The sequence below is a fragment of the Delphinus delphis genome, chromosome 6 (genome assembly GCF_949987515.2).
Source record: "Delphinus delphis chromosome 6, mDelDel1.2, whole genome shotgun sequence".
In the NCBI taxonomy this organism is placed as follows: Eukaryota; Metazoa; Chordata; class Mammalia; order Artiodactyla; family Delphinidae; genus Delphinus; species Delphinus delphis.
In genome coordinates, this window is record NC_082688.1 from 24,193,327 (window position 1) to 24,216,558 (window position 23,232).

The 23,232-nt window shown below is 38.3% G+C and overlaps 1 protein-coding gene across 3 annotated transcripts in view; it reads left to right on the forward strand.

Annotated features, from left to right (window-relative positions):
• Positions 1-23,232, forward strand: part of TMEM245 (transmembrane protein 245) — a 103,541-nt gene that overhangs the window by 71,487 nt on the left and 8,822 nt on the right. The window contains exons 14-17 of one of the 3 annotated variants that reach the window (XR_009519814.1): positions 9,818-9,918; positions 10,813-10,987; positions 15,538-15,732; positions 17,121-17,287. Coding sequence is in view for 2 of the 3 variants with exons in the window: in XM_060014363.1 (XP_059870346.1) it covers positions 9,818-9,918; positions 10,813-10,987; positions 15,538-15,732 (471 nt within the window). In the remaining variant the exon portion in view is untranslated. Of the gene's footprint in view, positions 1-9,817; positions 9,919-10,468; positions 10,710-10,812; positions 10,988-15,537; positions 15,733-17,120; positions 17,288-23,232 lie in introns of those variants that run through there. The other 2 variants (XM_060014363.1, XM_060014365.1) reach the window with 2 other exon arrangements.

Sequence of the window (23,232 nt, forward strand, 5' to 3'; positions counted from 1 at the left end):
CTGGCATTTCTGTTTCCACATACTTTTAAGAAAATGGGAATTTCTTGAAACTAGTCTGCCACAGAAATGTTGATTTGACCTGATAATTCTGTCTGACTGATTTTGGCTTATTTTTTCACTGTGTTCATGTAACAGCTGGTGAGGATACCACTTTGATCTTTGGAAAACCCTTGGTTACATTCAAATAGCATGCATGCACCTAAAATATATTTTCTCTGGAAACTTTGCTAGGTTTTCTGTTTTTCCTCCTACTTTATTTGACAGTAGGTGGGATTAAAACCAAAAAAGCTCTTATCCCCTTTGGTGCTCCCAGGTATCCACATGGAGCCATCCATGTAAATATTCTGGGTTTGGGAGTATATTGTCTACTGTAACAGCTTTCAGGGTGAAGTTGTCTTCAGGAAAGATACTTGCTGGCTTTAGCATCCCTTCTAAGCCTATTTGACCATTGGTTTTCATCTTTATTAATCTATCAATAGATTAACTTTAGTGTATCTAAGTGACATCTGTCTCAAAAAAGTTTATGCAAATACTTTACCAAAAAGGAAAAATAACTTTCTATCTTCCCAATAGGATAAAGCTATGGAATCAGCCATATCAAAGGCTGCCATAATCCTCTAGTCAGTGTGACTTAAGCCAAGTCTTACAGAAAAGTATCTAGCTTGTCCATAAAGAACTTCAAGAAAGATACTTCTTTTTCCTGAAGTAACCTTTACTAGCACAGCTGGCCATCCTCTAAATGTCTGTCATTGAGTCATTTTTTTTTTATACCAAATATGCCACCTCCTTTGTTTTAAAGATTATTCTTTAATGTCATGGTTCCTTGGAACTGGTAAGCAGAGCTGTGATTTGTACCTAAGTCCAGCTGATTGAGATCACACATTCTTCTGGTATACCATGATGCCTTCTTCCAGGAGACGGTTGGAACAAAAGATGATGAATTAAATTCGTGGTACTGTTACTCACATGGACACATGAGGCTGGCAGCTAAAAATTTAGTTCTTTGCAGAGGAAGACAAATATCACATGATATCGCTTATACGTAGAATCTAAAAAAAGGATACAAATGAACTTATTTACAAAAGAAATAGAAAACAAATTTATGGTTACCAAGGCTGGAGGAAGGGTTAAATTAGGAGCTTGGGGTTAATAAAATACACACACTACTGTATGTAAAATAGATAACAAGGGCTTACTGTATAGCACAGGGAACTATACTCAATATCTTGTAATAACCTATAATGGAAAAGAATGTAAAAAAGAATATATATATTCATATATATGTATAACTGAATCTTTGTATAACTTTGTTATATATGTATAACTGTACACTTTACACCTGAAACTAACAGAACATTGTAAGTCAACTATATTTCAATAAAAATTTAAAAAAATTAGGTCTTTGGTTCAGGAAGGAGTTTGAGGTTAGAGAGCGTACAGTCATCTACATAGATATGAGGAAATATATGTCTTTTCACAGGTTAGATTTGCTTTATCTTCTTGGGATTGTACACACTAATTATGTACTATAAGAATAGCCCATGTCTTGGTTCTAACGTATACTCGTACAAAAAACCATTCATTTTATCTTATTTTTTTAAATTTGTTTTTAACTTTCTATTTTGTATTGGAGTATAGCCGATTAACAATGCTGTGATAGTTTCAGGTGCAGAGCAAAGGTTAATGTTTTTTTATTGTGGTAAAAGTCACATAGAGGACTTATTTTTAATACAGAAAAAAAATTAACAACCAACACTACAATCCTAATTGTTCTCAAAATTGATAGATTTCTGTGAGTCTGAAAAATATGGTACAGACGAGATAACTTGTTATATAGGCTGGGCCATTTTTCTAACCACAGCTATATCAAGTTATATAAATTACAGATTGTAATTCAGGTTGATTTTTAGCAGCCTGAGTGCTTTTTATTTCTTTACTGGGTCAAATTCAAGGCTTAAAATATACAGTCATACATAGATACCTCTGAAGAACTTTCTCATATATGTAAGATAACAATGAGTTCTAGTTCTACAAGCTCCTGTCAGTTTTTTCATTCTTAAGGATTATGTTCAAGATGGAATATGTTTCTTCATGGAGAAAGATTTTAAGAGGGAAAATATTATACAAATGATCATGAAAATATTATCATAATGCCCTGAGACTGAAGTTTAGTGTGTAAATTATCAGTGATGTCGGGTTTTATAAGCATCAGTCATTAGTTGTCATCAATGTTGCAGTTAAGTGAATTATTAAACTCATTTTATATGATCCATTAATAAGTTAAAAGTGGAATTGAAATTGGGAGTTAACTGCATGTCCAGACAGTGAAAGTGTCTTTGTTCTTCAAGCTTTGCCTTCTGAAATATGTGGCTACTAGATAATCACTGTCTCATTGAATTTCTGAACCTTAGTTATTTTTCTCCATTCTGAATGAGTATTCTTCTAAACCGAATACATTTGTGATTGGGTTTTCATTTCATGAATTTTTGAGTTAGTGGCATGCATCCGTTACCCCTAAACCATTTTCCTCCCCTTAGAGCATGTTGTGTCCTGAATGTTTGCATCACACCCTTCTTCCCCGATGCTCCATTCTGCTTGCTCTGGTGGAGATATTGCACATTACTAAGTTGCATGTTGTCACGGCCTCAGTGCAATTTAGTGTGTGTGATATTTTCACATGAGTGCATGCACACGGGTAGGGCTCTTGCTTGTGGGATTACAGCTTTTCAGGGCCGGTGGGTGGGAGTCCTAGTGATGAATTTGATGGGAGAATGTGTGTACTGTGAGATTTTCGGTGAACATGCTTCCCTCCAGTTTTGCAGAATTAAAAGTATTTGGATTAAAAAAAATAAATCAGCGTCGATCATTGAGTAAATCAGTATTTCCACATTTTACTGGAAATATTAAATATTCATTAGAAAGAAATTCTTGTGGATTGAAGGTTATAAACATTATTTGTTTAAATTAAAATGTATAAGGAAGAGTTTAAAGCTGTAAGAAAATATATTTTCATTTATTTGAAGAGATCTCCTAACGCTGAAATAGAGAGGCAGAATCTCTTATGCATGTTTGGGAAAATTAAAATTAGTAGAGTTCTTAAATAATAACCAAGTCAGTAAATATAATGCCTTTTTAACCTACTTGATTAAAGATCAGTTTAATAAGCTTAAACCTTTGCTTCAAGCTTCCAAGGGAAATGACTTTTAAAAACTTTGTCTTGTATTTAGTTTCTCTTTGTGGTGCTTTAAAAATTGCTAAGTTCATTTTAATGAACTTAGGCTCATAATAGAACTAGTGTTGAGATACAAATGTTTGCTATTTGCGAATGTAATTGAAACAACCTCTTGTTGATTTTTTAAATTAGCACTAGAGTAAGTATCCACGATCAGTAGGCACTGTCAAAGACACAAAACAACATGTTAATTAAATAAAAATATTGAATTAGTATTTACTGCTGCCAAGGACTCCACACGATTTAATGTGATGCCATGGTCGTATGCTTGTGTGTGTGATTCACAGTTACTTCCAGTGGGGATGGAAGGCGTCTGTGGGAGCAGCTCTCCCTGAGCCCCTCACCAGCACGCTAGGTCTGCGAGCACAGCGTGACCATTCCCCTCTGGAATGGAAATCCAGTGTCAACCAAGTTTCTGTACCTTTTACTGTGGAGCTGGGTCTCTGGGGTGGCTAGTGAATCAGGAAAGGGAGGGGGTTGTAATGAAGGGATCCCTGATTGGTCATTTTATACGCGGGGTCTCTGAACATGCCTGCCCTCTCCACTAGCTCACCTTCTACTTGAGGTGCACTGTGTGGCAGTGAGGGTAGACTACTGTTGTTCCCTGGGGAATGATAGTCTAATAGTCTTCCTGTCTGACCTTTAGAAAGAAAAGAGGGCAGAACCAGTGTAAGGAAATGTCAGGAGTAGGCAGAATTTGATTGTGGACTCTTTACTCTCCTTTTCTTTCTTTTCCCTTAGACTGTGCTTCCTACTTGTTTGTGGTCTAGGGCCCTGTGTACCCTGAGGGCACAGAGCTTCTTGACTATGGTTTTTCATTCTCCCCACCCATGTCCTTGCTTCAAGTCTCACTCCATTAAAAGCAAGTCATCTGATGAAATCCTGAGTTGGCTGGCTAGTTCTCTCTCACTCAGTTTGGAAAAGTAACACAAATACTCTTTCGGTCAGAAATGAGAGGGCGCTGAGAGCAGAAGTAAAAAATTTGTGAAAACAACAGTTTCATCTCAGAGTTTATAAAGGGTAAACACAGAGCGCTGGTTACGAATTAAAATTCTAACCAATCATTTGAAGTCAATTTAGGTCTCTGGTACAGAGGAGTTAGATATGTAGTTGTGTAAACGAGGCAGGGACACACAGACCTTTATGTGTCATAATTATACAAGTATAATTACACTTAGACAAAAAGCTGATTGTGTATCAACTTGGAACTTTTATTCACAGAGAGGTATGCTTAGATGAGGCCTAACTGGATGGGATGCGCTATGGCCTGCCTTCAGTAGAGGGGACCCCTGCTTTGTAACAGTCTCCATATGGCACGGGGCAGGGGAACATCTATAGGACTGTCTGACAGTGGAAGGTCTCTGAGTGAGGATGTGGCCTTGTTAGAAAGGGGGAGCCTCCAGCTCAGGGGTTGGTGTCAGTCTCATCTGTTGAGCTAAATCAGGCCTGCTGAGCCAGATTAACTGAGCTACCGAAAGAGGGGAGGAAAAGAGCCTCCTGAGTCTTCTGAATTTGATTCTCCAACTGCTGAGTGCTGGGAAAGCCTGGAGATGTAGTTAGAGAACAACTCTCAGTCTTTAAAGAGTCACTGAAAAGAGGTGTGTCTTAGAAGGTGGAGCACACGCAGATATTCTTCCACTCAAAAGAAAAGATTGGGACTTCCCTGGTGGTCCAGTGGTAAAGAATCCGCCTTCCAGTGCAGGGGACTCGGGTTCGATCCCTGGTCAGGGAACTAAGATCCCACATGCTGCGGGGCAGCTAAGCTCGTGCGCCATAACTAGTGAGCTCACACGCCTCAATGAGAGAGCCTGCGTGCCACAAGCTACAGAGCTCACATGCCCTGGAGCCCGTGTGCCACAACTAGAGAGAGAAAACCCCACACACCACAACTAGAGAGATGCCCGTGCGCCACAACGAAAGATCCCGCATGCCTCAGCCAAGACCCCGTGTTCCACAACTAAGACCCGATGCAGCCAAATAAATAAATTAAATAAGTAAATATTAAAAAAAAAAAAGATTGAGGTGGATAGTGGAGGAAGACTGTATGCTACATGCATATGAGACTGGTGAACTTGATACCTGATAACAGTAGCTCCAATAATAGCCACTGTTATTGAGCGCCAAGTGTGTGTCAGGTCAGTTACTGGGGACTCCAGATGCGTTGTCATTTAGCTTTTCATGAGCTGAATTGTTCTTTCTGCCAGCATCCACCCTCGTAATACCATAAGTATGAAGTTTAAGCCTTACACCTTGAGGAGATGTGGTGTGATGTAGCAGGCAGTAACTTCTGGCTGGGTGTCCATAGACTATAGGTTTTCTCTGAATGGAGAGATAAAAACAGTTGCTAACGTTTCTTTAAAATGTTAAACAGATACCATATTACCCAGCATCTTCACTCTAAGGCATTTACTGAAAAGCATTGAAAGCATATGACCAAAACTTGTGCTTAAATGTTCATAGCAGCATTATTCACAATAGCCCCAAACTGGAAATAGCCCAAATGCCCATCAGCTGGTGAATGGATAAACAAATTGTGGTATATCCAGATAATGGAATACTACTCAGCAATTTAAAAGGAACAAACTACTGTGTGGATGAACCTCAAAAGCATTGTACTAGGTTAAGGAAACCAAACACCAAAAGCTGTGTAATGACAGTGGGAATGTACTTGACACTACTGAACTGTACACTTAAAAACGGTTAAATAGTAAGTTTCATGTTATGTATATTTTACCACATTTCTTTTTAAAAGGTACGTAATGTATGATTCTGTTAGTACAAAATTCTAGAAAAGGCAAAACTGTAGTGACAAAGCATATCTAGTGGCTGTCAGAGACCAGGGCTCAGGGAGGGATTCACTATAACAGGGCATGAGGAAACTTTTTGGGAATGATGCTAACGTTCTATATTTTGATTCTGGTGGTAGTTAGGCAACTGTATACATTTGTCAAAATCCACGGAATCATATGCTTAAAGTTGGTGAGTTTTATTGTTGGTAAATTATAGTTCAATAAAACTTATGTAGAAGAAAGAGAGGAGAAAAAATGGCTAGGAATTTGAAGGAGTTAAAAAATTCTCTTAGTAAATTATTAGAAGATTTTTCTCTGCTTTCTAAAAAACTGTGTGCCAGATCATAAGGTAGGGGAAATATATTGTCTTTACTTCCCTCATTGGGATACATGAAAACGTTTAGTTACTGCGAACAATAGGTAGTGCATTTAGGGTCTACAAAATTACTTAAAAGTTGCCTTAGTGAGAATATTACCAACAGTCAATATTCCCAGAGCTAGAAGGAGACTGTTTTCCTACGTGTGGTCCTTTTTGGATTGAGCTTTGCTTACTTGCCACCTAGAGGGGTGATTCAGTTGTGGTATTCCATTGCACTTTCTTTTTTTTTTTTTTAGAATCAGTTAAGATTCATTGAATTCTTACTATGTCCAAGGTTTATGATAAATATTTTACTTTTTTTTAACATCTTTATTGGAGTATAATTGCTTTACAGTGGTGTGTTAGTTTCTGCTTTATAACAAAGTAAATCAGTTATACATATACATATGTTCCCATATCTCTTCCCTCTTGACGTCTCCCTCCCTCCCACCCTCCCTATCCCACCCCTCTAGGTGGTCACAAACCACCTAGCTGATCTCCCTGTGCAATGCGGCTGCTTCTCACTAGGTATCTATTTTACGTTTGGTAGTGTATATATGTCCATGCCACTCTCTCACTTTGTCACAGCTTACCTTCCCCCTCCCCATATCCTCAAGTCCATGCTCTAGTAGGTCTGTGTCTTTATTCTCATCTTAACCCTAGGTTCTTCATGACATTTTTTTTCCCTTAGATTCCATATATATGTATTAGCATACAGTATTTGTCTTTCTCTTTCTGACTTACTTCACTCTGTATGACAGACTCTAGGTCTATCCACCTCACTACAAGTAACTCAATTTCATTTCTTTTTATGGCTGAGTAATATTCCATTGTATATATGTGCCACATCTTCTTTATCCATTCATCTGTTGATGGACACTTAGGTTGCGTCCATGTCCTGGCTATTGTAAATAGAGCTGCAATGAACATTTTGGTACATGACTCTTTTTGAATTATGGTTTTCTCAGGATATATGCCCAGTAGTGGAATTGCTGGGTCGTATGGTAGTTCTATTGGTAGTTTTTTAAGGAACCTCCATACTGTTCTCCATAGTGGCTGTATCAATTTACATTCCCACCAACAGTGCAAGAGTGTTCCCTTTTCTCCACACCCTCTCCAGCATTTATTGTTTCTAGATTTTTTGATGATGGTCATTCTGACTGGTTTGAGATGATATCTCATTGTAGTTTTGTTTTGCATTTCTCTAATGATTAATGATGTTGAGCATTCTTTCATGTGTTTGTTGGCCATCTGTATATCTTCTTTGGAGAAATGTCTGTTAAGGTCTTCTGCCCATTTTTGGATTGGGTTGTTTGTTTTTTTGTTATTGAGCTGCATGAGCTGCTTGTAAATTTTGGAAGTTAATCCTTTGTCAGTTGCTTCATTTGCAAATATTTTCTCCCATTCTGAGGGTTGTCTTTTGGTCTTGTTTATGGTTTCCTTTGCTGTGCAAAAGCTTTTAAGTTTCATTAGGTCCCATTTGTTTATTTTTGTTTTTATTTCCATTTCTCTAGGAGGTGGGTCAAAAAGGATCTTGCTGTGATTTATGTCATAGAGTGTTCTGCCTATGTTTTCCTCTAAGAATGTGATAGTGTCTGGCCTTACATTTCCATTGCACTTTGATGTCAACTTATTTTTGGCTTAAAATTTTTAAAACACCGTAAGTTTGATCAAAATATCACATCTATATCTTTTCTCACCAGCCCCCCTTCCCCATTCTAGTCAGATTCTGTACTTTTTTTCTTAGACTTTGTTCTCATTAATCTTTCCGTGATATTTGATATTATTCCCTCATTCTCAAAAGCTTCCTTCTCCCTTGCTCTTTGGGAATAGTGTACTCTAGTGATTTTCTTTCTACTAGAGAAATGATTTCATTATCTCTTTGGCTGGCGTATCTTTGTCCTTAGGTCCCTTATGAGAACAGAGCTCATTGCCCCATTCTTTCTAGGCTTGCCCCTTGGGATATCTTAGCCTATCCTATGATTATTTGGTGTATCTCAAATTTCTTGTCCCAAGGTCGCTATTAAGCCTTGTCTCTTATTTCCAGCTACCTCCAGGGTATTTATTTTCATCATCCTTTTTCGACTTAACACTGCCCAAACTAAACATGTTCCCTTTTCTTCCATGTCCTCGCCCATTCTGGGGTTCTCCATGACTTTGAGACACTGCCATTCTTTCTCCCTCAGGTTAAAACCTGAATCTCATGTTCTTTTTGTCTTCCATGTCTTCTAATCAGTTACTGTTCGGATCTTTTATATTTCCTGTGGGCTATCTCCCTTACTTTAAGTCTTTTGGTATCTCTTTAGCCTGTGTCCTTATTATTAGAGAGCCTATGGCACTTTTTTCAGTGAAAGCTGCTGGTCGGTATGACAAGGTTTCACAATTTTGAGAGCCACTCTGTCCCCAAATGCATGTCTCAGAACCCTGTGAAATGACTGAGTCACTGGATTCCAGAGTTTGACTTACTCTCCCAGTACACCTCTTGGGATGCTTTGGAAAATCTTGGTGTGTCCTTTTGTGTGTACAGTGTTACGTTGCTGCCACCGTCTCTGCTTTTTTTAATCACAAACAGCTTTTCCTTCTCTCATGAGTATATAAGCGTGCGTCCCGTGCACCCCACAGATTCCTGTTTTTTGTAACTTTGTGATACCTTGGGATAACTTAAGATTTGCTGCCTTTGTGCTCTCCCTGAGCAGTTCCTTATTTCTCCTCCTTATACAGTACTACCTTAATCTTCCAACTGAAAAGCAAAAATGAAGTACCTGAGATTGCGTATTTTCATTCCTATTAATCACGGAATATGTGTGTCTGTTTTTACACCTCTTGTATTTTCCTCTCTGATTTTACTTCGGAATTAATAAGATTTTTTTTGTAAATTCTCACCCAATGACCTGCATTCTTTGATAGCATTTTTATAAGTTACTTTGTAGGTTGGGTTGCATGGTTTAAGATGTGTGGGAGCATTTTGTTAACGAGAAGAAGGACTGATGAAGTACCGGCTATAGTATTCCTCACTTGCTCTTCCCAAAGAGGGGGGCTGGCCACAGCCTGGATGTCTCCAGATTTAACTACATCCTCAGAAATAAGATATTTACACTTATTTTTCTTTCTATTTATTTTGGTGGTGAGCGATCTGCTTTAGAAGTGAAGAGTTGATGAGTTATTTCAGTGAATAGGGTATTTTAAGGTGTTTTATTTCAGTTATCTTTTCATTAGAGAAATTTAAAGAACAGTTTAGTAAATCTATTTCAAGTTTTCAATACAAGATTTTTATGTTTCTCTGAAATAAAATGAAAAAAGCATTCTCAGGCCATTGGAAAAATTGAAGCTATTATCAGATTTGGATAAAGTAGCCAGAAGCCTAGCAATATTGATTTTTCTGAATCACAGTATGATACTGTGTTTATTTTCTTTCCCTTTTATCTTTGGACGTTCTAGAGGGGTGTTTGATGCTTCCCTCAAAATGGCTGGCTTCTACGGATTATACACCTGGCTGACTCATACTATATTTGGCATCAATATTGTCTTCATACCATCAGGTAACAACTGTATCATAACTTCTGCTGTCCTCTATTTAAGGAACATTAAGCCATTTTACATATACTGTCAGCTTCCTTAAATTTAAAGTGCTAAATTTTGAGATCTAATCTAGTCCAGATTAGGAGCAGAAATATGATCTGGAATGTTTATTTATTGCTGTATCCCCAGTAGTTAAAACAATACCCAGCACATAGGAAGCACTGCATAAATAACAAATACTTATTTGTTAACTGATCATACTGTTCTGGAAAGGGATGAGTGTAAAGTAAGGTCTTTCAGTTAGCAGGGTTATTTTTGGTGTTTTTATTGAAATTACACTTCATTTTTATTAGAAAGAAGCAAGGTAAAGAATATACGTTCTTATCCGAGATTTAGAAACTAATTTCTGATTTGGCTTTGGAATCAGTACAAATATTTGACCAGTGCTCTATAGTTATATCATAGGACTGTACAGTTGTCCTTTGGTATCCCTGAGGGTATGGTTTCAGGACCCCCTGAGGATACCAAATTCTGCGGATGCTCAGGTCCTTTGGCCCTCTGTATTTGCAGGTTCCACATCTGAGGATATGGAGGGCCACCTGCATACGTATTAACTAACCATTGATTGAGAATAACAACTGTGGGACACTAAAATTTTGTTGCTTAAGAACAGATTCATGAAGTAAACACACACTTCAGAAGGATTTTCATGATCCAGTTTGAAGATCTTGGACCTCATTCAACTAGCAGATTCAGTTAAACAGGGCATATCATTCCCCTAAAATTTGAGTTTGTATTTGTTTAACTTGTTCTGGTGGAAATTTTTAAGTAGTAGGAGCTAGTGATTAGATTCTGCTGTCTTGTTATTGCTTTGCTGATGATAAGTTGCTTTTTCTTCTTTTAATCTTTATTAGCTTTAGCAGCAATCCTTGGAGCAGTGCCGTTTCTAGGCACATACTGGGCAGCAGTACCTGCAGTTCTAGACCTGTGGCTTACACAAGGCTTAGGATGCAAAGCCATCTTACTGTTGGTTTTTCATCTCTTGCCGACATACTTTGTAGATACTGCCATCTATTCTGATATATCAGGGTAAGTATTCCATAGAACTTCTGAAGTTGGTGATGAATCATATCCAGGAATTTCTTTGGCCTTTTTTAAGAAGATTTTATTTTTTTCCTTTTGGGCATGGGAGAAAGGACTGGTGGTAGGATTTTCAGTGAAGTAATCTTTTGTGATCCCACTGATATCATCAAAGTTTAATTTAATTAATATCATTTGCAAGGTATGCTATTTTGTTATAAGTTTTATTTACAATATATGAGACTAAAAATTGTGAATAATCCTCTGGTTTAGTGACATTTAATCTAGGAAAAAAGAATTACTGTACATACTTCAAAATAAAAATATTTTAAGTACGATAACAAGTTAGTAGTTATTTTCAGAACTTTTTTGCTTTCAGAGAAACACATTATTAGGTTCTAAGTTTGAGGATTTCCACGTAAAGTGAAACCTCATCAAGTTCGTATCTGACAAGCAGTGCTTTCTTACTTTAGATATTATAGTATGGTTCTATGATGAATGCAGATTAAATTTAAGGCAGAAGCCAAACTTTGGCAATATAATAAATATCTGTTTTTGTAGGTTTTGATGTCTCTTAGAAATTGCATTCAGTAAATCAAGCTGATTCTCATTTAGTCACGTATCCAGATTAACATTGCTTATTACAATCTAGGATGTGACAAATATTGAATTTTATTTAGCTACTCAAATTCAGAATATGGTCCACTGAAACTATCATAATAGTTAATATTTTAAATTTTCTTTAAGTAAAACTCATCACAATAAGCGTAGACAGGGTCTAAGTTTACAGGAAGAGGACCCTTCAGTTAATTTGAAATTATGAAGAGACCAGTCATATGCTACCTTGTTTTCTCTCTAGTATGTTAAAATAGAAAATAAATGATATAGAACAACTAAGAAGCCCCAAAGTTCCAGAGCAACAAGAAACAAGCAACTCCATAAGCAAGCCTTAGGGGAACTTCTTTGCCTAAAACTTAAAGATAACAGGAGAACTTCATAGTGAGCTTAACTAACATTTAATAGTTGAAATTTAAACCGTAAGAGTAGTTACATGATTTATAGTTAAGTGTTTTCATTTCTTTAAACTTTGCTGTAAATTTTATATCAGGGTTTTTAGCTAGAATTTAAGACTTAGATATAGTTCTATCTTAATAATAAAGTAACGCCTTATTTAACCAACATCATTAGGAAATGAAAAATTTTACGTAACTTGCTTTATTTTATTTTGTAATAAATTAAGCTTTTATTTAAAAGCTCCCACACTTTTCTTTTTTTAAGCTTTAAGCATTTTTGTTAAAAATTTTCCTTAAATGTATTGTTTAGGGAAAATGCTTGCTTACATAGTGTAACGTGGAATATTGCCCTAAATCCTTTTTGGAATGAAGAAGACAAATAAATTACAAATATAATTTATTGCTTTCCTGAAGACTAGCTCACCTTAAATGTTACTGAATTGTAATACAGTACAGGATATCCTTCCAAGGTATTTAGTTATTTTCCCTTCACTAAATTGTTCTAATCATCTGTGTTTAGAAACTAGAAACAAACAAGATATACCTTATTTCTAAGTCCCTCTTATGTCAGTGGTCTTATGTTATTATCAGTGTGCTGTGCTGCTGTAATCTACAGGTATGCCTCATTTTATTGTACTTCACTTTATTGCGCTTCGCAGATACTGCTTTTTTTTTCTTTTTTAAACAAATTGAAGGTTTGTGGCAACGCTGTGTTGAGCAAGTCTATTGACACCATTTTTCCAACAGCATTTGCTCACTTTGTGTCTCTGTGTCATTTTGGTAATTCTTGCAATACTTCAGACTTTTTTATTATGTTTTTAATGATGATCTGTGATCAGTGATCTTTGATGTTACTATTGTAATTGTATTGGGGTGCTATGAACTACACCCATATAAGATGGCAGACAATTGATAGATGTCGTATGTGTTTTGACTGCTCCACCAACCAGCCGTTCCCTTATCTTCTCCCTCTCCTTGGGTCTCCCTAGTCCTTGAGATACAGCAATATTGAAATAAGGCCAATTAATACCCTTACAGTGGCCTCTAAGTGTTCAAGTGAAAGGAAGAGACAGACATCTCTCACTTAAATCAAAGGCTAGAAATGATTAAACTTAGTGAAGAAGGTATGTTGAAAGCTAGGCCTCTTGAGTCAGTTAGCCAAGTTGTGAATGTAAAGAACAAGTTCTTGAAGGAAGTGAAAAGTGCTATTCCAGTGAACACACACATGGTAAGAAAGCAAAGCCGCCTTTTTGCTGATACGGAGAAAGCTTTGGTATTCTGGATGGAAGATCAGACCAGCCACAACATTCCCTTAAGCCAGAGCCTAATCTGGAGAAAGACCCTAACTCTTCTCAACCCTGTGAAGGCTGTGAGGGGTGAGGAAGCTGCAGAAGAAACGTTTGAAGCTAGCAGAGGTCGGTTCGTAAGGTTTAAGGAAAGAAGCTGTCTCCAGAACATAAAAGTGCAAGGTGAAGCAGCAACTGCTGATGTAGAAGCTGCAGCAAGTTATCCAGAAGGTCTAGCTAAAGAGAAATAATGAAAGTGGCTACATTAAACAGACTTTCAATGTAGACGAAACAACTTTCTCTTGGAAAAAGATGCCACCTAGGACTTTCAACGCCTGGCTTCAAAGCTTGAAGGACAGGCTGGCTCTGTTGCTAGGGGCTAATGCAGCTGGTGACTTTAAATTGAAGCCAGTGCTCATTTACCATTCCAAAAATCCCAGGGCCCTTAAGAATTGTGCTAAATCTACTCTGCCTGTGCTCAAGAAATGAACCAACAAAACCTCGATAACAGCACATCTATTTGCAACATGGTTTACTGAATATCTTAAGCCTACTCTTGAGACCTACTGGTCAGAAAAAAATGATTCCTTTCAAAATACTTTGGCTTATTTGACAATGTACCCAGTCACCCAAGACCTCTGATAGAGATGTGCAATGAGGTTAATGTTGTTCTCATGCCTGTAATACAACATCCATTCTGCAGCCTGTGGTTCAAGGAGTAATTTCAACTTTCAAGTCTTGTTATGTAAGACTTTACCCAGATCCTCTGATGGATCTGGGTAAAGTCAATTGAAAACCTTCTGGAAAGCATTCAGCATTCTAGACGCCATTAAGAACACTCGTATTTCATGGGAGGAGGTCAAAATATCAACATTAACAGAAGTTTGGAAGAAGTTGATTCCAACCCTCATGGATAACTTTGAGGGGTTCAAGACTTCAGTGGAAGAAGTAACTGCAGATGTGGTGGAAATAGCAAGAGAACTAGATTTAGAAGTGGAGTCTGAAGATGTAACTGAATTACTGCAGTCTCATGATAAAACTTTAATTTTCTTTTCTTATGGATAAGCCAAGAAAGTGGCTTCTTGTGATGAAGTCTACTTCTGGTAAAGATGCTGTGAAGATTGTTGAAATGGCAACAAAGGATCTAGTGTATTACATAAACTTGGTTGATAAAGCAGAAGCAGGGTTTGAAAGGATTAACTCCCATATTGAAAGAAGTTCTGTGGTGCGTAAAATGCTCTCAAACAGCACTGCGTGCTACAGAAAAATCATCTATGAAAGGAAGAGTCAGTGGATGCAGCAAAACTTCATTGTTGTCTTGTTTTGAGAAATTGCCACAGCTGCCCCTGCCGTCAGCAACCAATCACGCTGATCAGTCAGCAGCCGTCACTATCGAGACAAGACTCGCCACTAGCAAAAAGATTACAATCTGCTGAAGGCTTACATGATAGTTAGCATTTTTACCAATCAGGTGTTTTTAAATTAACGTATGTACATATTTTTAGATGTAATGCTATTGTATACTTAAAAGACTACAGTACAGTGTGGACATAATTTTTATATACTCCGGGAAACCAGAAATTTCGTGTGACTCACTTTATTGTGAGATTTGGCTTTATTATGGTGGTCTGGAACCAAACCTGCAGTATCTCTGAGGTCTGCCTGTGTCTTATTTCATTCCAGTTATGTAAGTGACACTGTGATAAGCTGGAAGACAGTTATGACTCTCCTATGAAATAAAAATCTTGGGCTTTTTGTCAAATATTTTCCTCATGAGGCCTTTTATCACTACCTGTGTTAAAATCTGTATTTTAGGAGGTTGCTAGAAGTCTAACTTATGAATAACAGGGATGTCATTGTATTGTTATCATCTTTATAAAAAAAGCATAATTAGTTGAACTACATACTTAATTATGCCCACTTAATTTTTCTAGATGGAGGTAAACCTAACAGGTAGATTATATAACGAGTCCTAAGCTGACATTAACCCACCTCAGACAGCTCTGTAATGGTACCTGTTAACATTGCTGACTTCACTCCTTCAGTTGCTGGACCTATAAAAAGGCAAACGTCACACATGTAGGCAAGGAAATTTTTGCATCTTGTTATCTGCATTGAGGTAATCTGAAGAAAGCTGATAATGCAATCAAAAGGCAGGTGTATTACAGAATGAACATTGTGTTAGAGAATGTATTTCCGACTTACTCCAAGGTTTATGTTTGTTAAAAGTCATGAGTAATCTGTGTGCTCTTTATTCCAGAGGTGGCCATCCTTACCTAACAGGCTTGGCAGTGGCTGGTGGAGCGTACTACCTGGGCCTGGAAGGAGCAATCATTGGGCCCATACTTCTCTGCATACTTGTGGTCGCTTCCAATATCTATAGTGCTATGTTAATGAGTCCCACGAATTCAGTACCCACGCCAAACCAGACCCCGTGGCCTGTTCAGACTCAGCGGTGAGTTACAGCAGAATGATCATAAACTGTGTATGAAATTGAACTAACCTGTCTCATTATTTTTCACCTGCATACAGTCTGTTAGGATACAGAGTATTTCAGTTCCTCTGCTCTACTAAAGATTGAAGACACTAAGTAAATAGAAATCATTTGTGTGTAGACTTTTGGGTTTCACGTATCAGGAACATTTAAAAACCGATTGGGTCAGAATTGTTAATGTCATGAAAAACCAAAAATAAATAAATTTTAAAAGACCCTTTTGAGACAGTGGTATACTAGATTGAAGGAGACTTAGGAAATAGGACAACCAAATGCAGTGCATGGGTCCATGACAGGATCCTGGATTGGGGAATGGAGAGAATCTATAAAGAACATTTCTGAAGCAGTTAGAGAAATTGATTATGGACCATATGTGAAATAATATTATATTGATATTAAATTTCTTAGGTCTGACAGTGATACTTCGGTTATGTAGCAGAATATCCTTTAGGGATGAGATGTGAAACTGAGAGGGAGAAAATGACTGTAGCAAAATGTTCACAACTGGTGAATCTAGATGAAGGACAGACATATGGCTGTTAATTGTACTATTTCAATTTTTCTGTAGGTTTATTTATATACTATTTAATTTGTATATATTTATTTATATACTGTAGTATTCCAGTGTGTGGATATACCACAATTTATTTATTCATTGTAGTATTGATGGACATTTGGGTAGTGTCCAGTTTAGGACTGTTATGAATCAGGCTGCTATGAACTTTCTGGTACATGGCTTTTGGTGAACATGAGTACTTACTTCAGGTGCGTATATAGCAGCAGAGGAATGGCTGGGACTACATCTGGTTTAACTTTAGTGGATACTTGCAAAACAGTTTTTCTATGTGGCTGTACCAGAAATTACATTTTAACAACAGAAAAGTAAGAAGGACTTTTAATGAAAAACTAAGTCTCAGAATACAGGATTTTAACTTTCCAGAAACCATACTGCATTGCCCTTGTTATTTTCAGTTGGAAAAGAATTTTTTTGTTGCCTATTCTAGTGTAATTAAGGAGTCATTAACAAGTTGATTCTGAAAATGTATTTAGTGAAACTATATTTTTATTTGAAATTCTTCTAAAATGTTCTGCTTATTTCATTTTAAGTGCTGTATTTTGTGAAGAAAGACATAGTCCTTTAACCCAAAACAAGTAGAATAACGTTTCTGAGTTAGAGCTAGTCGGTCAAAGGGCCATCTTAGTTAATTCTAGGCACTTATTTGATGGCAGTGAAATATCAGTTTCCTGAAGAAGAATGAAAAGAAGAGGTACTTAGAGGTTTTAACAAAGACGTCACCAGTTTGGGGGTGGTTACACTATGATATCCTTTCCTGCCTTTGCTCTTAAAGGCAGGTACTGGGTTCCTGAGAAGTCGGTGGACAGTTACTTGAAAGCAGTAGAGAGCATTTGCTGAGTGGATACCGTATTCCTTGGGCTCACGAAACAAGAAATAAAAAGAAAATTGGTTGATCGATATTTTGCTGTTATTTTAGAAAAAGACTTCTGATGATTCCAGGTTGGTAGAGCAAGAGTTAGTTTCTAAGGTGAAACAAAAGAAGCTAATATGAATCCTTCTAGAGGCGAGTAAACCCTTTCCCCTGGTCCCCTTCTGAGGGCAGAATGTTGTTAATTAAGTGGTATGGGGGTTTGAAAAAATAATGTTAAGGACCGATATAGCTGTAATCTTTTTCTTTCGAAGTTATGGATGTATATAATTTAAAAGAGTCAAAAATTTCTATAAAGCTTGTGAAAAAGAGCAGTCCTTTGCCTTCTCCCTGCCCCTTCCTTTCCTCTCTAAGAGGAACCACTTTCGACTCTATCTGTTGTTTACCTCCATATCTTGAAATTGTGTTTATTTCTTGATTTTTTTCTTGTATTGGCACTGTTTACTTCCCATTTGGAAAGTGAGAAATTATCTCTTTTACTAACCATCCGCCCGATATTACTGAACTGTGATATTGGTTAGATCAGTATTCAGTGTTTACATTATTATGGCTCTGTAAATTACATTCATATTTAAGCCTTCTTGTATATTGTCTATAGTTCCTTACCTATACAACATTTTGCTTTCCTTTGTGTTATAAAGATACCGTTTTTTATTTGCTTTGTTTTCTGTGAACTTATAATTAGTCCAATGCCAGGCTTTGCACCAGGTATTTACCTCTCCTCTCACTCAGCATACTGAGTTGCGTCTGGTTTGCTATAAGTGTCATCTTCCTGAAGAACTCGCTCCTGGATTGTTCTGATCTGCTCCAGCAGAGTTGTACAGCTGTCACCCTGGGGATTCCCTCAGCTCTCCCCTCTGTTGGAATCCTTATTTCCCATATGATTTCCCAATATTGTTTTCTTTCTTGATTTATTCCTGCTTTTTGTTGGAGCACATCCTCCTGTAGATTTTTGGGAAAGAATGCATGGGAGGTAAATTTGGGGGACGATACATGTCTGAAAAGGCTTCTAAAGTCATACTTACTCAATAGTTTGCCTGGGTAGAGAATTCTACGTTTAAAATTTTTTCCCTTTAGAACTTTATTTCTTAATTGTTTTCTAGCTTTCACGGTTGTTAAAATTCTGAAGCCTTTCTGGTTCCTGATTCTTTGTAATTTAACTGTTTGAAAACTATAGGATCTTTTTTGTTGTTTTTAATCTACTTTGTTGTTGTTGTTCCAATTGGCACTTGTATCAAGTGCCTTTGTGACCTTTAAAACTGGAAATTTATGTTCTGTGCTTCTGAAATTTTTCTTCGGTTATTTTATTACTGATTTCCTTCTCTCCCTTTTATTTTGGTGCTGACCCGCATACACTGTTCATATCATTTTTTAACCTTTTCTCTGATGTTCTTCTGGTTCTGTCTTTTTGGCTCCCATTTTCTGGGTGATTTCTCCAACTTTATCTTCTAACACCTTCTTAGAGGTCTCCATTTCTGCTATCATATTTTTGGGGTGTCTGGTTTATTGAGGTATTATTTGTATAAATAAAATTTATCTTTTTTGGCATATAGGTCTGTGTTACTTTTCTATGATACATAACAAATTTCCACTAACTTAGTGGCTTAAAACAACATACATTTATATTAAAGTCCATGAGTCAGGAGTACAGGCATAATTCAGCTGGGTCTTCTACTTAGGATCTGCCAAGGCTGTGGTCAAGGTGTAAGCTTGGGCTGGGATTTCATCTGCAGATGGGGGAGCCCTCTTCCAAGCTTGCCTGTTGTTGGCAGAATTCCTTTGCTTGCAGTTGTAGAACTGAGGCTTGTAGCTTCTAGAGGCTGCCCCTTTCCATAGGCATTTCATTAACGTGATGCTTGCTTCTTCAAGGCCAGCAGGAGAGTATTTTTCTGACTTCTGTCTCTGACTGCTAAGACCCTTTTGTAAAGGGCTCACCTGATTAGACCTAGCCCACTGAACATATTGCCATTTTTTTTTTTTTTAAATAAATTTATTTATTTATTTATTTTTGGCTGTGTTGGGTCTTCGTTTCTTTGCGAGGGCTTTCTCCAGTTGCGGCGAGCGGGGGCCCCTCTTCATCGCGGTGCGCGGGCCTCTCACTGTCGCAGCCTCTCCCGTTGCAGAGCACAGGCTCCAGACGCGCAGGCTCAGTAGTTGTGGCTCACGGGCCCAGTTGCTCCGCGGCATGTGGGATTTTCCCAGACCAGGGCTCGAACCCATGTCCCCTGCATTGGCAGGCAGATTCTTAACCACTGCGCCGCCAGGGCAGCACCCCATATTGCCATTTTGATTAAAGTCAATTGCTTAGGGACCTTGATTACATCTGTAATATCCTTTACCTTCACCGTATTAACAACATAATCACAATAGCAGGTATCGGATATTTTTGACTACTGGCTTATGTTAAGAGTGAACTACTCAGGATCTGTGGGTTGGTTGCTATGTGTACATTATGGTATTATTACCTGTGGGTTGGTTATTATATTACCATAATATAATCTGCCAGGACCATTGTCTTGTGCAACCCTTGATGTCAGTGCTTTTTGGTTTCCCTTTGGGGCTGCTAAATTCCTCAGAGAAAGATCTTTTAATCTCCTGCCCAGAGTTTGACAGCTTGGTCTTACTGCTTTTTAAACACTCTTTAAAGCAGCCCTTCTGTGTTTAGTCCCACCTTCAACCCCACTTCCAAAGTTACTTGATATCCCCAATTCCTGAGCCTTATGGGCAATTTTGCTGAATAACTCCTGGCTTAGGATTCAGCTTTTTAGGTTATGCTGGGTCATAGCAGTTGTTCATCTCCTTTCCATCTTCTAAAAATTTGTTGCTCTTAACCTCTTATGTTCTTTTTTTTCTCCTCTTTTTTCAGGTAGGTTTATGCCTTTAAAAAAACACTTTTGGGGTTTTGAGAAGGCCTGAAGGAACTATGTGTTCAACACAGCACTTTCTAGTGGAAAGTCTAAATGACCTCTTAAATAGTAACAAACAACCACCACTGACATTTATTGGGACTCAGCATGCCAAGTTCTGTGATAAAACTTTACCTGCGTTGTCTTATTTTACTTAATCTGTCCAATGTTTTCATGTGAGGTTAGGAAAGATTGTTTTCCATATTCTATAAATGAAGAAATCAGGGCTTAGAGAGGTTAACTTGCCTCTAGTCACATAGTAATAAGCAGGTGAGCTGGTGTGTTACAACTAAAGATCTTTCTTTTCTTTAATCATCTCCCCCCTCCACCCCCCACAAGATAAAACATTCTCCTCTGTTTCCTTCCTCAGTAGATGTTACCCTTTAATTATATGTGCCAGTGTGAGGTCATCCTTATGACTTTCCATCTCCTCAGTAACCATCTATACCAAGTCCTATCAGTTTTATCTCAAATCTTTCCCCTTTTTTGGGTACTGTCCTTTCCCCTTTTTCCCCAGTTCCACCTGCCCTGAGCCCAGCTGTTAGGTTTCTCACCTGGACTGCTGCAGGCATCTCAGTCTCCCAGCCGGTCTCTCAGTGTCCACTCTTACTGTCCTCCAGTCCCTTTTCCATACTGCAGCGGATGTTTTCTTTTCAGAATGGAGGCAGATCTGGTTGTGCTTACCAAAACTGGCCTCCCATTGTTCTTACAAGGAAGATCAAAATCCTTCCAAGGCCCTACATGATCTACCTGTGCCTGCTTCACGAATTCTGAAACACTTTTCCCTGTCCGAGCTGCAGCCACATTGGCTTTGTGTCAGGGCCTCAGTGACACCAGCTCCATTCAAACTCTAGGACTTCAAGCACGCTGCTTTCTCTGTCTGGACACTCTCCCCCTCCCGCATCTTTCCTTGCCTAGTTAACTCCTAATCATTCTTCAGATCGCAACTCAAGTGTCAGTTCATGGGAGCAGCTTTCCCTACCCCCAAGATTAGGTTACGTCCTTCTGCTAGTTTAATGCTCTTACAGATAGCACCTTGTACCTTTCCTTTCTCCTACGACTTTCACTTATACACTTGATTCTTTGTCTCTTCCCGCTTGACTGTGGTTGCTGTTACTGCGGGGTCATGTCCATGTTAGTTACTGGTGTATCCACCGCACCTGTCAACCTTGGAAAGTGCTCTTCCTAGTTGAAGAAATGAATGGGCTGTGAGGGAATAGTCTCTACAGAGGCATGAGCTGTGGAAGGGTTTGGCTTGTCTTAGGAACTCTCAGTGTGAGAATGGAGGGTGGATTGTTCATTCCATTAGGCAGATATACCTTCTGATTGCAGATGGAGGCGCTGGTGGCTGAGAAGACCCATTTGCACAGCTATTTCTGTGTACTGCCATGTATCTTCAGATGGATGAATGACTGTCCACCTAAGGAAAGATGAAGGAGGGTGGACCCCTTTTCTCTGCTTCTCACTGTTGATCGTGGTGGTTGCACTATTTCACAAGGGTGAATGTCGCAGACACAGCACAACTTTGGGCTCCCAACTATTTTGGCCTTGATTCAATAATCAGAACCTATTGCTTCCCCTGTTCTCTATTAACACTGGGGCTGTTTGGGAGGTGTGGGGAAGGATCAAAACACCCTGCAGTCACACATTTTCAAGTACTTTCTTGATTTTTGGACAGGATAATCAGACTTGATTTGACATACTTATTTCACTCCTACCAAAAACTGAGCAGCAATCTCTGAATGTTAAAGCTCAGAAAAACCTGTAAGGAGAAAGTAAGGGCATGTCGCAGGAACTCCTGTGGGAACGCTCTTACCTGTATTCAAGTTTTCCTTTGCCCTCTGTCATACCTTGTTATGACCGGAGGTGACAGCTGGAATGTGGCCCTTTAGGAACTCAGCTTTATCTTTTTCTAGGATAGAGTAATTAGTAACTCATTGCTGATTTTAGAAGCATTATCTTAACCTGACTGTGATTATCTTTCATGATTTAATACCCAAAGTTCAATCAAAGTTCAGTATTTTTTCATAAAAGAAATTACAAAGGGTCCCCAACTTAAGAAGGTTTAACTTACGACTTTTTCAACTTTGTGATGGTGTGAAAGTGATACACATTCAGTAGAAACTGTACTTAAACTTTGAATGTTGGTTTTTTCCTGGGCTAGTGATATGCGGTACGATACTCTCTCTCGTGATGCTGGGCAGCGGCAGCGCGCAGCTCCTAATCAGCCACACGATCAGGTAAAGAAACAACTGATAGGCCTACAATCATGCAGTACCCAGACAGCCGTTCTGTTCTTCACTTTCAGTGCAGCATTCAGTAAATTACGTGAGATAGTCAACACTTTATTATAAAACTGGCTTTGTGTTAGATGATTTTGCCCAACTGTAGGCTAATGTAAGTGTTCTGAGCATGTTTAAGGTAGGCTTGGCTAAGCTATGATGTTTCTTAGGTTAAGTGTATTAAATGCTTTTTGACTTTGGATATTTTCAACTTACAGTGGGTTTATTGGGATGTAATATGATGGTCAAGAAAGTCAAGAAAGATCAGTATTTGACAGTTAAGCTACGGTGTAACACATCCTACTGTTTATAGAGCAAGGAGTTATTTTTGTCTTTGCAAAATAAGATATGAAGATGTTCTCCAAAAAACAGTCACCACTCCTCCAGATCTTTACATTAACCTTAAGGATTTCAGTTGGAGTGTATTCCCCATCATTCCAGTTTAGGAAAATGAGGGAAAAAAGAGAACTGGAGATGGGAAGGGAGCTGTACTCTACTCCCCCTCCGTTGGTGGTTGCTTCTCCTTTGACACTGTCACTTAAAAACTTTCCTGAATCTGTTCGTTCCTCTGTCTTCCCAATGGTGTTGACCCAATGCCAGGATTTCTTCAACATCCTCTTCACCGGTCCCTGCCTCTAGTCTTGCTTCCCTCCCATCTTGTTCTCTGGTTTTTCTGGAGCATAACTGTTAAATGCCTCTGCTGCTTAAAATTCCCATGGTGGCTTCCCATGGCCTTCAAGGTGAAGTTGAAACTTTAAATTGGCCCATCAGACCTTTCGTGCCTTCTGTCTACCTCAGCAGACTCATCTCTCTCTGTTGCCTGCCTTA